The sequence below is a fragment of the Coturnix japonica genome, chromosome 6 (assembly GCF_054131305.1).
Source record: "Coturnix japonica strain WE chromosome 6, WE-NBRP24, whole genome shotgun sequence".
In the NCBI taxonomy this organism is placed as follows: Eukaryota; Metazoa; Chordata; class Aves; order Galliformes; family Phasianidae; genus Coturnix; species Coturnix japonica.
In genome coordinates, this window is record NC_140668.1 from 11,367,205 (window position 1) to 11,384,844 (window position 17,640).

The 17,640-nt window shown below is 53.4% G+C and overlaps 2 protein-coding genes and 2 long non-coding RNA genes across 37 annotated transcripts in view; 2 read left to right on the forward strand and 2 right to left on the reverse strand.

Moving 5' to 3' along the window:
• Positions 1 to 4,839, reverse strand: part of LOC146760325 (uncharacterized) — a 22,295-nt gene extending 17,456 nt beyond the window's left edge. Inside the window, exon 1 of the long non-coding RNA XR_014947664.1 lies at positions 4,718 to 4,839. This is a non-coding gene — a long non-coding RNA (uncharacterized LOC146760325). The remainder of the gene's footprint in view (positions 1 to 4,717) is intronic.
• Positions 1 to 9,011, forward strand: part of METTL17 (methyltransferase like 17) — a 26,147-nt gene extending 17,136 nt beyond the window's left edge. For 14 of the 32 annotated variants that reach the window (XM_085551486.1, XM_085551488.1, XM_085551491.1 and 11 more), the window contains 3 exons: positions 591 to 659; positions 4,726 to 4,973; positions 8,898 to 9,011. In XM_085551486.1, the coding sequence (XP_085407612.1) occupies positions 591 to 659; positions 4,726 to 4,973; positions 8,898 to 9,009 (429 nt within the window). In that variant the 3' untranslated portion in view covers positions 9,010 to 9,011. The remainder of the gene's footprint in view (positions 1 to 590; positions 660 to 4,725; positions 4,974 to 8,897) is intronic. The other 18 variants (XM_085551489.1, XM_085551495.1, XM_085551498.1 and 15 more) reach the window with 4 other exon arrangements.
• A 161-nt stretch (positions 9,012 to 9,172) lies between these two features.
• NOP10 (NOP10 ribonucleoprotein) lies at positions 9,173 to 15,251 on the forward strand. 3 transcript variants are annotated; one of them, XR_014947662.1, is made up of 3 exons: positions 9,173 to 9,245; positions 14,582 to 14,808; positions 14,861 to 15,045. XR_014947662.1 is itself a non-coding variant. In XM_085551525.1 (2 exons), the coding sequence occupies exons 1-2, from the start codon at positions 9,192 to 9,194 to the stop codon at positions 14,720 to 14,722; spliced, it is 195 nt and encodes a 64-aa protein (XP_085407651.1). In that variant the 5' UTR covers positions 9,173 to 9,191; the 3' UTR covers positions 14,723 to 15,251. The 3 variants fall into 3 exon arrangements, 1 of the variants encoding a protein (XP_085407651.1); XR_014947663.1 differs by having other exon boundaries at positions 14,582 to 14,777; XM_085551525.1 differs by having other exon boundaries at positions 14,582 to 15,251.
• Positions 15,252 to 16,378: 1,127 nt separating this feature from the next.
• LOC146760328 (uncharacterized) lies at positions 16,379 to 16,726 on the reverse strand. The gene is made up of 2 exons (XR_014947665.1): positions 16,610 to 16,726; positions 16,379 to 16,526 (listed from the first exon to the last, which is right to left on the reverse strand). It is a non-coding gene; the product is annotated as an uncharacterized LOC146760328 (long non-coding RNA).
• Positions 16,727 to 17,640: the final 914 nt, after the last annotated feature.

Below are 17,640 nucleotides of genomic sequence, written 5' to 3' on the forward strand. Positions count from 1 at the left end.
TCCCCCCATATCTGCCCCATAACCACCCCATAGCTGCCCCATAGACCCCTATAGACCCCTATAGAGCCCCATATCCCCCCATATCTGCCCCATAACCACCCCATATCTGCCCCATAGACCCCCATAGACCCCTATAGAGCCCCATAGACCCCCATATCTGCCCCATAACCACCCCATAGCTGCCCCATAGACCCCCATAGACCCCCATATCCCCCCATATCTGCCCCATAGACCCCTATAGAGCCCCATATCCCCCCATATCTGCCCCATAGACCCCCATAGACCCCTATAGAGCCCCATAACCACCCCATATCTGCCCCATAGACCCCCATAGAGCCCCATAGACCCCTATAGAGCCCCATAGACCCCCATATCTGCCCCATAGACCCCCATAGACCCCTATAGAGCCCCATAACCACCCCATATCTGCCCCATAGACCCCCATAGAGCCCCATAGACCCCTATAGAGCCCCATAGACCCCCACATCTGCCCCATATCCCCCCATATCCCCCCATATCTCCCCATATCCCCCCATATCTCCCCATATAACCCTATATCTCCCCATATCCCCCCATATCTCCCCTATTAGTGCCCCCACCACCATCCCTGTCCCCGGCTCCTGCACAACAAGAGCTGCTCCTTCGCACAGAGCTTCCAGGTGAGCCCCATAGACACCCCATAGAACCCCATAGAGCCCCATAGAACCCCATAGAGCCCCATAGAACCCCATAGATACCCCATAGACACCCCATAGAGCCCCATAGACTCCCCATAGACCCCCATTGACCCCCATAGACACCCATTGCCCCCTATAGAGCCCCATAGACACCCCATAGAGCTCCATAGACACCCCATAGACACCCCATAGACCCCCATAGAGCCCCATAGACACCCCATAGAGCCCCATAGATCCCCATAGAGCCCCATAGATACCCCATAGAGCCCTATAGAGCCCCATAGATACCCCATAGAGCCCCATAGACACCCCATATCCCCCCTTAGACCCCCATAGACACCCCATAGAGCCCCATAGAGCCTGATAACCACCCCATAGACACCCCATAGACCCCAATAGACACCCCATAGACCCTCATAGCCACCCCATAGAGCCCCATAGAAACCCCATAGACCCCCATAGATCCCCATAGACACCCCGTATCTCCCCATAGAGCCCCATAGCCCCCCATAGAGGCCAATAGAGCCCCATAGACCCCCATAAGCCCCCCATAAGACCCCCATAAAGCCCCATAGACACCCCATAGAGCCTGATAACCACCCCATAGCCACCCCATAGAACCCCATAGACACCCATAGACACCCCATAGAGCCCCATAGACACCCATAGACACCCCATAGAGCCCCATAGACACCCATAGACACCCCATAGAGCCCCATAGAGCCCCCATAGACACCCCATAGAGCCCCATAGAGCCCCCATAGACACCCCATAGAGCCCCATAGACACCCCATAGATCCCTATAGAGCCCCATAGACACCCCATAGAACCCCATAGACACCCATAGCCCCCCATAGAGCCCCATAGAACCCCATAGAGCCTCATAGAACCCCATAGACACCCCATAGAGCCCCATAGAGCCCCATAGACACCCCATATACCCCCATAGACACCTCATAGAGACCCATAGACACCCCACAGAGCCCCATAGACACCCCATAGAGCCCCATAGACGCCCCATAGAGCCCCATAGACGCCCCATAGAACCCCATAGACACCCCATATCGCCCCATAGAGCCCCATAGAGCCCCATAGACACCCTGTATCCCCCCATAGAGCCCCATAGACGCTCCGTATCACCCCATAGAGCCCCATAGACACCCCATAGACCCCCATAGATCCCCATAGAGCCCCATAGACACCCCATAGAGCCCCATAGATCCCCATAGACTCCCACAGATCCCCTTAGACACCCCATAGCAACCCGTAGAGCCCCATAGACAACCCATAGAGCCCCATAGAGCCCCATAGACCCCCATAGAGCCCCATAGAGCCTGATAACCACCCCATAGACACCCCATAGAGCCCCATAGACACCCCATAGAGCCTCATAGACACCCCATAGAGCCCCATAGACACCCCATATCACCCCATAGACACCCCATAGATCCCCCATATCACCCCATAGAGCCCCATAGACACCCCATAGAGCCCCATAGAGCCCCATAGACACCCCATAGACACCCCATAGAGCCCCATAGACACCCCATAGATCCCCATATACACCCATAGAGCCCCATAGACACCCCATAGACCCCCATAGAGCCCCATAGACACCCCATAGAGCCCCATAGACACCCCATAGAGCCCCATAGACACCCCATATCACCCCATAGACACCCCATAGATCCCCCATATCACCCCATAGAGCCCCATAGACACCCCATAGAGCCTCATAGACACCCCATAGAGCCCCATAGACACCCCATATCACCCCATAGACACCCCATAGATCCCCCATATCACCCCATAGAGCCCCATAGACACCCCATAGAGCCCCATAGAGCCCCATAGACACCCCATAGACACCCCATAGAGCCCCATAGACACCCCATAGATCCCCATATACACCCATAGAGCCCCATAGACACCCCATAGACCCCCATAGAGCCCCATAGACAACCCATATCGCCCCATAGAGACCCCATAGACACCCCATAGAGCCCCATAGAGCCCCATAGACACCCCATAGATACCCCACAGAGCCCCATAGAGCCCCATAGACACCCCATAGACACCCCATAGAGCCCCATAGACACCCCATAGAGCCCCATAGAACCCCATAGACACCCCATAGAGCCCCATAGACACCCCATATCACCCCATAGAGCCCCATAGACACCCCATATCACCCCATAGAGCCACATAGACAACCCATAGAGCCCCATAGACACCCCATAGAGCCCCATAGACACCCCATAGAGCCCCATAGAGCCCCATAGATCCCCATAGACACCCCATAGAGCCCCATAGAGCCCCATAGACACCCCATAGATCCCCATAGATCCCCATAGACACCCCATAGTCCCCCATATCTGCCCCATAGCACCCCATAGAACCCCATAGAGCCCCATAGACACCCCATAGAGCCCCATAGATACCCCATAGAGCCCCATAGACCCCCATAGCCACCCCATAGAACCCCATAGACACCCCATAGAGCCCCATATCCCCCCATAGAGCCCCATAGACACCCCATAGAGCCCTATAGATCCCCATAGCCCCCCATAGATCCCCACAGACACCCCATAGACCCCCATAGACACCCCATAGAACCCCATAGAGCCCCATAGAACCCCATAGAGCCCCATAGACACCCCATAGAGCCCCATAGACACCCCATATCACCCCATAGACCCCCCATAAAGCCCCATATCACCCCATAGACACCCCATATCACCCCATAGACACCCCATAGATCCCCATAGACACCCCATAGATCCCCATAGACCTCCATAAGCCCTCCCCATAGACACCCCTTAGACACCCCATAGAGCCCCATAGACACCCCATAGACCCCCATAGAGCCCCATAAGACCCCCATAAGACCCCCATAGACCCCCATAAGACCCCCATAAAGCCCCATAGACACCCCATAGAGCCCCATAACCACCCCATAGCCACCCCATAGAGCCCCATAGAGCCCCATATCCCCCCACAGACATCCCATAGTAACCCATAGACCCTCATAGCACCCCATAGAGCCCCATAGACACCCCATAGATCCCAATAGAACCCCATAGACACCCCATAGAGCCCCATAGACACCCCATATCCCCCCTTAGACCCCTATAGACACCACATAGACCCCCATAGAGCCCCCATAGAGCCTCATAGACCCCCATAGCCCCCCATAGATCCCCATATCACCCCATAGACACCCCATATCACCCCATAGACACCCCATAGAGCTCCATAGACACCCCATAGCCACCCCATAGACACCCCATAGACACCCCATAGAGCCCCATATCACCCCATAGACCCCCATAGACCCCCATAGATCCCCATAGAGCCGCATAGACACCCCATAGAGCCCCATAGATACCCCATAGATCCCTTTAGAGCCCCATAGACACCCCATAGACACCCCGTATCACCCCATAGACCCCCATATACCCCCATAGACACCCTATAGAGCCCCATAGCCACCCCATAGAGCCCCATAGCCACCCCATAGAGCCCCATAGACACCCCATAGAGCCCCATAGACACCCATAGACACCCCATAGAGCCTGATAACCACCCCATAGAGCCTCTTAGACACCCCATAGAGCCTCATAGCCCCCCATAGCCACCCCATAGATCCCCATAGAGCCCCATAGACACCCCATAGACACCCCATATCCCCCCTTAGAACCCCATAGACACCCCATAGACCCCCATAGAGCCCCATAGACACCCCATAGAGCCCCCATAGAGCCTCATAGCCCCCCATAGCCCCCCATAGATCCCCACAGACACCCCATAGACCCCCATTGACAGCCCATAAGACCCCCATAGAGCCCCATAGACACTCCATAGAGCCCCATAGACACCCTGTATCACCCCATAGAGCCCCATAGACCTCCATAAGCCCCCCATAGCCACCCCATAGAGCCCCATAGCCACCCCATAGAGCCCCATAGACCCCCATAGCCCCCCCATAGACCCCCATAGAGCCCCATATCACCCCATAGATCCCCATATCCCCCTATTACCCCCCCAGGACCCCCCAGGCCATTCCCGGGAGCTGTTTTCCTTCCTGATCGCCCGGCGGGTGACGATGACATCACAAGACGAGGCCGCCATGTTGATGACGTCACAGGGCGGGGCTATGACGTCACAGGGCGGGGCTATGACGTCATCACGGGTGACGGCCCCGGTGCGGCCCCGGCCCGGCCACGTCCCATTGTCCCTGTGCTGCCCCAATGGGGTTTTAAAGAGGGTGACGGTCACAGCAGCACGACATGGAAGGTGGGGGGGGATCTATGGGGGGATATGGGGCAGATATGGGGGTCTATGGGGGGATATGGGGGGATATGGGGAGATATGGGGCTCTATGGGGCTCTATGGGGCTCTATGGGGTGGCTATGGGGCTCTATGGGGTGTCTATGGGGCTCTATGGGGGGATATGGGGCAGATATGGGGAGATATGGGGGATATGGGGCAGATATGGGGGTCTATGGGGGGATATGGTGAGATATGGGGGGATATGGGGGGATATGGGGGGATATGGGGAGATATGGGGGTCTATGGGGGATCTATGGGGGGATATGGGGCAGATATGGGGGTCTATGGGGGGATATGGGGGGATATGGGGGATATGGGGGGATATGGGGGGATGTGGGGGGATATGGGGGGATATGGGGGTCTATGGGGGATCTATGGGGGGATATGGGGGATCTATGGGGGGATATGGGGGGATATGGGGGGATATGGGGAGATATGGGGGGATATGGGGAGATATGGGGGTCTATGGGGGATCTATGGGGGGATATGGGGGATCTATGGGGGGATATGGGGGGATATGGGGGGATATGGGGAGATATGGGGCTCTATGGGGCTCTATGGGGGGATATGGGGTGATATGGGGGGATATGGGGGTCTATGGGGCTCTATGGGGTGTCTATGGGGCTCTATGGGGTGTCTATGGGGGGATATGGGGTGTCTATGGGGCTCTATGGGGTGTCTATGGGGCTCTATGGGGTGTCTATGGGGGGATATGGGGTGTCTATGGGGGGATATGGGGTGATATGGGGAGATATGGGGATCTATGGGGTGATATTGGGTGCTATGGGGGTCTATGGGGCTCTATGGGGGGATACGGGGTGTCTGTGGGGCTCTATGGGGGGATATGGGGTGTCTATGGGGGTCTATGGGGTGATATGGGGGCATATGGAGGTCTATGGGGGGATATGGGGGCTGTATGGGGCTCTACGGGGTGTCTATGGGGGTCTATGGGGTGATATGGGGCTCAATGGGGTGTCTATGGGGCTCTATCGGGATCTATGGGGGTGCTATGAGGGTCTATGGGGCTCTATGGGGTGTCTATGGGGTGCTATGAGGGTCTATGTGATACTATGGGGTGTCTATGGGGTGATATGGGACTCTATGGGGCTCTATGGGGTGGCTATGGGGGTCTATGGGGCTCTATGGGGTGTCTATGGGGGGATATGGGGGGATATGGGGTTCTATGGGGCGCTATAGGAGTCTATGGGGGTACTATGGGTCTCTATGGCGGTCTATGAGGGTCTATGGGGCTCTATGGGGCTCTATGGGGTGTCTATGGGGTGGCTATGGGGCTCTATGGGGGTCTATGGGGCTCTATGGGGTGTCTATGGGGCTCTATGGGGTGGCTATGGGGCTCTATGGGGGTCTATGGGGTGTCTATGGGGCTCTATGGGGTGGCTATGGGGGTCTATGGGGTGTCTATGGGGCTCTATGAGGTGCTATGGGGTTCTATGGGATACTATGGGGTGTCTATGGGATACTGTGGGTTGTCTATGGGGTGCTATGGGGTGCTATGGGGGGATATGGGGGGATATGGGGTGGCTATGGGGCTCTATGTGGGTCTATGGGGTGTCTATGGGGCTCTATGGGGGGATATGGGGTGTCTATGGGGGTCTATGGGGGGATATGGGGTGTCTATGGGGCTCTATGGGGGGATATGGGGTGATATGGGGTGATATGGGGCTCTATGGGGTGTCTATGGGGCTCTATGGGGCTCTATGGGGTGTCTATGGGGGGATATGGGGGTCTATGGGGCTCTATGGGGTGGCTATGGGGCTCTATGGGGTGTCTATGGGGCTCTATGGGGTGCTATAGGGTTCTATGGGATACTATGGGGTGTCTATGGGGTGATATGGGGGGATATGGGGCTCTATGGGGTGTCTATGTGTTTCTATGGGGTGCTATAGGAGTCTATGGGGTGTCTATGGGGCTCTATGGGGCTCTATGGGGTGTCTATGGGGCTCTATGGGGGGATATGGGGGTCTATGGGGGGATATGGGGTGTCTATGGGGGGATATGGGGTGTCTATGGGTCTCTATGGGGCTCTATGGGGTGTCTATGGGGTGATATGGGGTGTCTGTGGGGCTCTATGGGGGTCTATGGGGCTCTATGGGGTGGCTATGGGGCTCTATGGGGTGGCTATGGGGCTCTATGGGGTGCTATGGGGCTCTATGGGGGGATATGGGGTGTCTATGGGGCTCTATGGGGGGATATGGGGCTCTATGGGGCTCTATGGGGTGTCTATGGGGCTCTATGGGGCGATATGGGGTGTCTATGGGGCTCTATGGGGTGTCTATGGGGGGGTATGGGGTGTCTATGGGGCTCTATGGGGGAATATGGGGTGCTATGGGGATCTATGGGTGTGCTATGAGGGTCTATGGGGCTCTATGGGGATCTGTGGGGGTGCTATGAGGGTCTGTGGGGCTCTATGGGGGGATATGGGGCTCTATGGGGGGATATGGGGCTCTATGGGGGGATATGGGGTGTCTATGGGGCTCTATGGGGTGATATGGGGGGTCTATGGGGGTCTATGGGGTGTCTATGGGGCTCTATGGGGGGATATGGGGTGTCTATGGGGCTCTATGGGGCTCTATGGGTTTCTATGGGGTGTCTATGGGGGGATATGGGGTGGCTATGGGGGGGTATGGGCGTCTATGGGGTGTCTATGGGGCTCTATGGGGTGTCTATGGGGGTCTAGGGGGGTCTATGGGGCTCTATGGGGGGATATGGGGTGTCTATGGGGCTCTATGGGGTGTCTATGGGGGGATATGGGGGGATACGGGGTGTCTATGGGGCTCTATGGGGGGATATGGGATGTCTATGGGGCTCTATGGGGGGATATGGGGTGTCTATGGGGCTCTATGGGGTGTCTATGGGGGGATATGGGGTGTCTATGGGGCTCTATGGGGGTCTATTGGGTGCTATGGGGGTCTATGGGGTGTCTATGGGGGGATATGGGGTGTCTGTGGGGGGATATGGGGTGTCTATGGGGCTCTGTGGGGTGTCTATGGGGCTATATGGGGGGATATGGGGCTCTATGGGTGTCTATGGGGCTCTATGGGGTGATATGGGGGTCTATGGGGCTCTATGGGGTGATATGGGGGGATATGGGGGTCTATGGGGGTCTATGGGGTGATATTGGGTGCTATGGGGGTCTATGGGGCTCTATGGGGTGATATGGGGGGATATGGGGGTCTATGGGGTGTCTATGGGGTTCTGTGGGGTGTCTATGGGGGGATATGGGGCTCTATGGGGTACTATGGGGCTCTATGGGGGTGCTATGAGGGTCTATGGGGCTCTATGGGGTGCTATGGAGCTGTATGGGGGGATATGGGGCTCTATGGGGCTCTATGGGGTGGCTATGGGGGGATATGGGGTGTCTATGGGGCTCTATGGGGGTCTATGGGGTGTCTAGGGGGCTCTATGGGGGTCTATGGGGTGTCTAGGGGGCTCTATGGGGGTCTATGGGGTGTCTAGGGGGCTCTATGGGGTGGCTATGGGGGGATATGGGGGGATATGGGGCTCTATGGGGCTCTATGGGGCTCTATGGGGGGATATGGGGTGTCTATGGGGCTCTATGGGGTGTCTATGGGGCTCTATGGGGCACTATGTGTTTCTATGGGGTGTCTATGGGGCTCTATGGGGTGCTATGGGGTGTCTATGGGGCTCTATGGGGTGTCTATGGGGCTCTATGGGGTGCTATGGGGTGTCTATGGGGCTCTATGGGTCTCTATGGGGCGCTATGGGGTGTCTATGGGGCTCTATGGGTTTCTATGGGTCTCTATGGGGCACTATGGGGTTCTATGGGGCGCTATAGGAGTCTATGGGGTGTCTATGGGGCGCTATGGGGTCTGTGTTGTTTATTGCCCCCTCTCCCCCCCATTTCAGGCCGTTGTACCGCCAGGCCCGCACCAGCCGCTGGGGTGACCTCCTGCCCTACCCTTATGACGTCAGCGATGACGTCACGCCTTTAAAATCAATAAAACCCGAGAAAAATTAGAACCGTGACGTCATCATTGCGCGCCGCGCGGCAGAACTACGATTCCCAGCAGGCTTTTCGTGCCAACTTCCGGTGTCGCCATTACGTGCGTGGTTGCGTGCACGGATGCCCTATGACCACGCCCACACGTACGTGCGTGGTGACGCAGCGTCACTTCCGGCGTAGATCACACGGCGGCCGCCATGTTCCTGCAGTGCTACAGCGATGAGCGCGGGCAGCGCGTCTACACGTTAAAGGTGTTTAATGGGGTTTAATGGGTTTATATGGGATTTAATGGGGTTATATGGGGTTATATGGGATTTAATGGGGTTCTCTGGGGTTCTATGGGAGTCTATGGGGGTCTATGGGGTGTCTATGGGGTGTCTATGGGGCTCTATGGGGGCCTATGGGGGTCTATGGGGGTCTATGGGGTTCTATGGGGCTCTATGGGGCTCTATGGGGCTCTATGGGGTTCTATGGGGTTCTATGGGGTTATATGGGGTTATATGGGGTTATATGGGGTTATATGGGATTTAATGGGGTTTAATGGGGTTTAATGGGGTTATATGGGGGATATATGGGGATATATGGGGGATATATGGGGTTATATGGGGGATATATGGGGTTATATGGGGTTATATGGGATTTAATGGGGTTTAATGGGGTTTAATGGGGTTATATGGGGGATATATGGGGATATATGGGGGATATATGGGGTTATATGGGGGATATATGGGGTTATATGGGGTTATATGGGGTTATATGGGATTTAATGGGGGTTATATGGGATTTAATGGGGTTTAATGGGGTTATATGGGGTTATATGGGGTTTATATGGGATTTAATGGGGTTATATGGGGTTATATGGGGCTCTATGGGGCTCTATGGGGCTCTATGGGGTTATATGGGGTCTATGCGGTTCTATGGGGCTCTATGGGGCTCTATGGGGTTCTATGGGGGTCTGTGGGGCTCTATGGGGGTCTATGGGGTTCTATGGGGGTCTATGGGGTTCTATGGGGCTCTATGGGGCTCTATGGGGCTCTATGGGGCTCTATGGGGGTCTATGGGGTTCTATGGGGTTCTATGGGGGTCTATGGGTTCTATGGGGGGTCTATGGGGTTCTATGGGGGGTCTATGGGGTTATATGGGGTTATATGGGGTTATATGGGGGATATATGGGGTTTATATGGGGTTTTATGGGGTTATATGGGATTTATATGGGGTTATATGGGGTTCTATGGGGTTCTATGGGGGGTCTATGGGGTCTATGGGGTCTATGGGGGTCTATGGGGTTCTATGGGGCTCTATGGGGGTCTATGGGGTTCTATGGGGTTTAATGGGGTTTATATGGGATTTAATGGGATTTAATGGGGTTATATGGGGTTATATGGGGTTATATGGGGTTATATGAGGTTATATGAGGTTATATGGGGTTTATATGGGGTTATATGGGATTTAATGGGGTGTAATGGGGTTATATGGGGGATATATGGGGGATATATGGGGGATATATGGGGTTATATGGGGTTATATGGGGGTTATATGGGGTTATATGGGATTTAATGGGGTTTAATGGGATTTAATGGGGTTATATGGGGTTTAATGGGGTTATATGGGGTTTAATGGGGTTATATGGGGTTATATGGGGTTCTATGGGGCTCTGTGGGGCTCTATGGGGCTCTATGGGGTTCTATGGGGGTCTATGGGGCTCTATGGGGTTCTATGGGGCTCTATGGGGTGTCTATGGGGCTCTATGGGGCTCTATGGGGTTCTATGGGGCTCTGTGGGGTTCTATGGGGTCTATGGGGTTCTATGGGGCTCTATGGGGTTCTATGGGGCTCTGTGGGGTTCTATGGGGCTCTGTGGGGTTCTATGGGGCTCTGTGGGGTTCTATGGGGTCTATGGGGTTATATGGGGTTATATGGGGTTATATGGGGTTATATGGGATTTAATGGGGTGTAATGGGGTTATATGGGGGGATATATGGGGGATATATGGGGGATATATGGGGTTATATGGGGGATATATGGGGTTATATGGGGTTATATGGGATTTAATGGGGGTTATATGGGGTTATATGGGGTTTATATGGGATTTAATGGGGTTATATGGGGTTTATATGGGATTTAATGGGGTTATATGGGGTTATATGGGGCTCTATGGGGCTCTATGGGGCTCTATGGGGTTATATGGGGTCTATGCGGTTCTATGGGGCTCTATGGGGTTCTATGGGGGTCTGTGGGGCTCTATGGGTGTCTATGGGGTTCTATGGGGCTCTATGGGGGTCTATGGGGTTCTATGGGGTTTAATGGGGTTTATATGGGATTTAGTGGGATTTAATGGGGTTATATGGGGTTATATGGGGTTATATGGGGGGATATGGGGTTCTATGGGGGTCTATGGGGGTCTATGGGGTTCTGTGGGGGTCTATGGGGGTCTATGGGGTTCTATGGGGCTCTATGGGGTTCTATGGGGGTCTATGGGGTTCTATGGGGTTATATGGGATTTAATGGGGTTATATGGGATTTAATGGGGTTATATGGGGTTTAATGGGGTTTAATGGGGTTTTATGGGGTTTAATGGGATTTAATGGGGTTTAATGGGATTTAATGGGGTTATATGGGGTTTAATGGGGTTATATGGGGTTTAATGGGGTTATATGGGGTTATATGGGGTTCTATGGGGCTCTGTGGGGCTCTATGGGGCTCTATGGGGTGTCTATGGGGCTCTATGGGGCTCTATGGGGTTCTATGGGGCTCTATGGGGTTCTATGGGGTCTATGGGGTTCTATGGGGCTCTATGGGGCTCTATGGGGTTCTATGGGGCTCTATGGGGTGTCTATGGGGCTCTATGGGGCTCTATGGGGTTCTATGGGGCTCTATGGGGTTCTATGGGGTCTATGGGGCTCTATGGGGCTCTATGGGGTTCTATGGGGCTCTGTGGGGTTCTATGGGGTCTATGGGGTTTTATGGGGTTATATGGGGTTCTATGGGGCTCTATGGGGCTCTATGGGGTTCTATGGGGGTCTATGGGGTTATATGGGATTTAATGGGGTTATATGGGGTTCTATGGGGTCTATGGGGTTATATGGGGTTATATGGGGTTTATATGGGGGTATATGGGGTTTATATGGGGTTTAATGGGGTTTAATGGGGTTATATGGGGTTATATGGGGTTATATGGGATTTATATGGGGTTACATGGGGTTTATATGGGATTTAATGGGGGTTATATGGGGTTTAATGGGGGTTATATGGGGTTTAATGGGGGTTATATGGTGTTTAATGGGGTTTTATGGGGCATAATGGGGTTTAATGGGGTTTTATGGTTTTTTTTGGGGTTTTTGAAGGATATTAAAGGGTTTTGGGGGGAATTTGGGGGGGTTTGGAGGGGGTTTGGGGGGGATATGGGGGTTTAATGGGGCCCATATCCCCCAATATCCCCCCATATCCCCCCCAATATCCCCCCATATCTCCCCATATCCCCCCATATAACCCCATATCTCCCCATATCTCCCCACAGAAGCTGACCCCCTGGGGTCTCCCCACCTCCTCGGCTCATCCCGGCCCATTATAACCCCATATCCCCCCATATAACCCCATATAAATCCCCTATAAACCCCATATCCCCCCATATAACCCCCTATAACCCCATATCCCCCCATATCCCCCCATATCTCCCCATATCCCCCCATATAACCCCATATATCCCCTATATCTCCCCCTATCCCCCCATATTCCCCCCATATCCCCCCATATCCCCCCATATCCCCCCATATCCCCCCATATCCCCCCATATAACCCCCTATAACCCCCTATATCTCCCCCCATATCCCCCCATATCCCCCCATATCTCCCCCATATCCCCCCATATAACCCCATATAACCCCCTATATCTTCCCCTATAACCCCATATAACCCCATATAACCCCATATAACCCCATATCCCTTCCTATAACCCCATATCCCCCCATATAACCCCATATCCCCCCATATCCCCCCCATACCCCCCCATATAACCCCATATCCCCCCATATCCCCCCATATCCCCCCATATCCCCCCTATATCCCGTATATCTCCCCATATAACCCCCTATAACCCCATATCTCCCCATATCCCCCCATATAACCCCATATAACCCCCTATAACCCCCTATATCCCCTATATCTCCCCATATAACCCCATATAACCCCATATAACCCCCTATAACCCCCTATATCCCCTATATCCCCCCTATATAACCCCATATCCCCCCATATCCCCCCATATCACCCCATATCTCCCCCATATAACCCCATATAACCCCATATCACCCTATATATCCCCATATCCCCCCATATAACCCCATATTCCCCCATATCTCCCCATATCTCCCCATATCTCCCCATATAACCCCATATAACCCCATATAACCCCATATAACCCCATATAACCCCATATAACCCCATATCCCCCCATATCTCCCCACAGAAGCTGACCCCGTCAGGTCTCCCCACATCCTCAGCCCATTATAACCCCATATCCCTCCCCATATAACCCCATATCCCCCCCATATCCCCCCTATATCCCCCCATATCCCCCCATATCCCCCCATATCTCCCCATATCCCCCCTATATAACCCCATATCCCCCCATATCCCCCCATAATCCCCCCATATAACCCCATATAACCCCATATCCCCCCATATCCACCCATATAACCCCATATAACTCCATATCCCCCCATATCCCCCCCTATAACCCCATATCCCCCCATATATCCCCATATAACCCCATATCCCCCCATATAACCCCATATAACCCCCCATATCTCCCCATATAACCCCATATCTCCCCATATAACCCCATATCCCCCCATATCCCCCCATATCCCCCCATATCCCCCCATATCCCCCCCTATATCCCCATATAACCCCATATCCCCCCATATAACCCCATATAACCCCCTATAACCCCATATCCCCCCATATCCCCCCATATAACCCCATATCCCCCCATATCTCCCCATATAACCCCATATCCCCCCATATCTCCCCATATAACCCCATATCCCCCCATATCCCCCCATATCTCCCCATATAACCCCATATCCCCCCATATCCCCCCATATCCCCCCATATCCCCCCCATATCCCCCCATATCCCCCCATATCCCCCCATATCCCCCCATATCCCCCCATATAACCCCATATAACCCCATATAACCCCATATAACCCCATATAACCCCATATATCCCCATATAACCCCATATAACCCCATATATCCCTATATAACCCTATATAACCCCATATAACCCCATATCCCCCCATATAACCCCATATAACCCCATATAACCCCATATATCCCTATATAACCCTATATAACCCCATATAACCCCATATCCCCCCATATAACCCCATATATCCCCATATAACCCCATATATCCCTATATAACCCTATATAACCCCATATAACCCCATATCCCCCCATATAACCCCATATCCCCCCATATCCCCCCATATAACCCCATATCCCCCCATATCCCCCCATATCCCCCCCTATATCCCCTATATCTCCCTATATAACCCCATATCCCCCCTATATCTCCCCACAGAAGCTGACCCCCTGTGGTCTCCCCACGTCCTCGGCTCATCCCGCTCGTTTCTCCCCCGACGATCGTTTTTCCCGGCATCGTTTGGCCCTAAAACGTCGTTTCGGGATCCTGCCAACCCAGCAACCGCGGCCCGTCCTATAGGGACCCATAGGGACCCATAGGGACCCATAGGGACCCATAGGGACCCCATAGGGACCTATAGGGACCCATAGGGACCCCATAGGGACCTATAGGGACCCGTATGGACCCTATAGGGACCCATAGGGACCCCATAGGGACCTACAACCTCATCTGACCCCATAAGGATCCTACAACTGACCCCATAAGGACCCACAACCGACCCCATAAGGACCCTACAACCTCGTCTGACCCCATAAGGACCCTACAACCTCAACTGACCCCATAAGGACCCTACAACTGACCCCATAAGGACCCTACAACCTCATCTGACCCCATAAGGACCCATAGGGACCCGTAGGGACCCTACAACCTCATCTGACCCCATAAGGACCCTACAACCTCATCTGACCCCATAAGGACCCTACAACCTCATCCGACCCCATAAGGACCCACAACTGACCCCATAAGGACCCTACAACCTCGTCTGACCCCATAAGGAAGATCCGGGTTCTGGTTTTGTGACCCTAATAAATGCCATCTTGGATCCACAGGCAGGGATTGATGGACCCTATTGCGCCCCATAGAGCCCCATAGACACCCCATAGAGCCCCATTGCACCCCATAGAACCCCATAGACACCCCATAGAGCCCCATTGTACCCCATAGAGCCCCATAGACTCCCCATAGAGCCCCATAGACACCCCATAGAGCCCCATTGCACCCTATAGAGCCCCATAGACACCCCATAGAGCCCCATAGAGCCCCATTGCACCCCATAGAGCCCCATGGCACCCCATAGAGCCCCATAGAGCCCCATTGCACCCCATTGAGCCCCATGGCACCCCATAGAGCCCCATAGAGCCCCATTGCACCCCATTGAGCCCCATAGCACCCCATAGAGCCCCATAGACCCCATAGAGCCCCATTGCACCCCATAGAATCCCATAGAGCCCCATGGCACCCTATAGAGCCCCATAGTACCCCATAGACTCCCCATAGTACCCCATATACCCCCATAGACACCCATAGACCCCTATAGATCCCCATATCACCCCATAGACACCCATAGACCCCCCATAGTACCCCATATACCCCCATAGACCCCTATATCACCCCATAGAGCCCCATATCACCCCATAGACTCCCCATAGTACCCCATATACCCCCATATACCCCCATAGACTCCCCATAGTACCCCATATACCCCCATATATCCCCATAGACCCCCCATAGACCCCCATAGTACCCCATAGACCCCCATATCACCCCATATCACCCCACAGATCCCCCATAGTACCCCATATACCCCCATAGACCCCCATAGAGCCCCATATCACCCCACAGACCCCCATAGAGCCCCATATCACCCCACAGACCCTATATATGTCCCTATAGGACGCCAATGGGGCGGGCGAATAAATCGCCGCTGGCCCTTTAAGAGTGGGCGTGGCTCGGCGCTGAGGCCCCGCCCCCTGCGGCGCTCCCTGCCGCATTGTGGGCGGGGCTTGAGTGAAGCCACGCCCCCTTTTCCCCTCCCTATTATTTCAATGGGGAAACGGGAGGGACCCAAAATCGCCGAGTTTGGACCCAAAAGTGAGAACGGGGGGAACGAGGGGGGGGGGGGTAAAGGGATGGGGGGGATTGAGGGGGGGGGGGGGGGACAAAATGGGGGGGGGGACCCTAAATTGGGGGTTTTTGACCCAAAATTGGGGGTTTTTGACCCAAAAATGGGGGATTTGGACCCAAAATTGGGGGGTTTAGACCCAAAATGGGGCTATTTTAACCATTAATGGGGGATTTCAACCCAAAATTGGGGGTTTTTAACCTAAAAGGGGGTTTTTTAACCTAAAATGGGGGGATTTGGACCCAAAAATGGGTGTTTTAGACCCAAAATTGGGGGTTTTTGACCCAAAATTGGGGGGTTTAGACCCAAAATTGGGGGTTTTTGACCCAAAATTGGGGGGTTTGGACCCAAAATTGGGTGTTTTTGACCCAAAATATGGGGGTTTTAGACCCAAAAATGGGGGATTTTAACCCAAAATATGGGGGATTTGGACCTAAAATGGGGGATTTGAACCCAAAATTGGGGGATTTAGACCCAAAATTGGGGGGTTTAGACCCAAAATTGGGGTTTTTGACCCAAAATTGGGGGGTTTGGACCCAAAATTGGGTGTTTTTGACCCAAAATATGGGGGATTTGGACCCAAAATGGGGGTTTTTAACCTAAAATTGGGGGTTTTTGACCCAAAAATGGGGGATTTGGACCCAAAATTGGGGGATTTGGACCCAAAAATGGGGGTTTTTGACCCAAAATTGGGGGTTTTTAACCTAAAAGGGGGGGGGGACACCCTAAATTGGGGGGTTTTGACCCAAAATTGGGTGTTTTTGACCCAAAATGGGGGGTTTGAACCCAAAAATGGGGGAATTAGACCCAAAAATGGGGGTTTTTAACCCAAAAATGGGGGATTTTGACCCAAAATTGGGGGGTTTTGACCCAAAATATGGGGGATTTGGACCCAAAATGGGGGATTTTGACCCAAAAATGGGGGTTTAGACCCAAAATTGGGTGTTTTGACCCAAAATTGGGGATTTTGACCCAAAAATGGGGGTTTTGAACCCAAAATTGGGGTTTTTTAACCCAAAATGGGGCTATTTTAACCATTAATGGGGGATTTCAACCCAAAATTGGGGGTTTTTAACCTAAAATGGGGGATTTGGACCCAAAATTGGGGGGGTTTAACCCAAAAATGGGGGTTTTAGACCCAAAATTGGGGCGATTTGGACCCAAAAATGGGGGATTTTAACCCAAAAATGGGGGATTTTAACCCAAAATTGGGGGTTTTCAACCCAAAACGAGGGAATTTCATTCCAAATTTGCCCAAAATCTCCCTATTTTACCCCAAAATCCCCCCACCCCCCAATCCAAGATGGCGGCCCTA

Bases quoted from the DNA above. Each gene is read 5' to 3' on its own strand.
- NOP10 (XM_085551525.1), top strand. From the start codon at position 9,192: ATGTTCCTGCAGTGCTACAGCGATGAGCGCGGGCAGCGCGTCTACACG. The intron at 9,246-14,581 runs GTGTTTAATGGG...ATCTCCCCACAG, and splicing joins AGCGCGTCTACACGTTAAAG to AAGCTGACCCCCTGTGGTCT.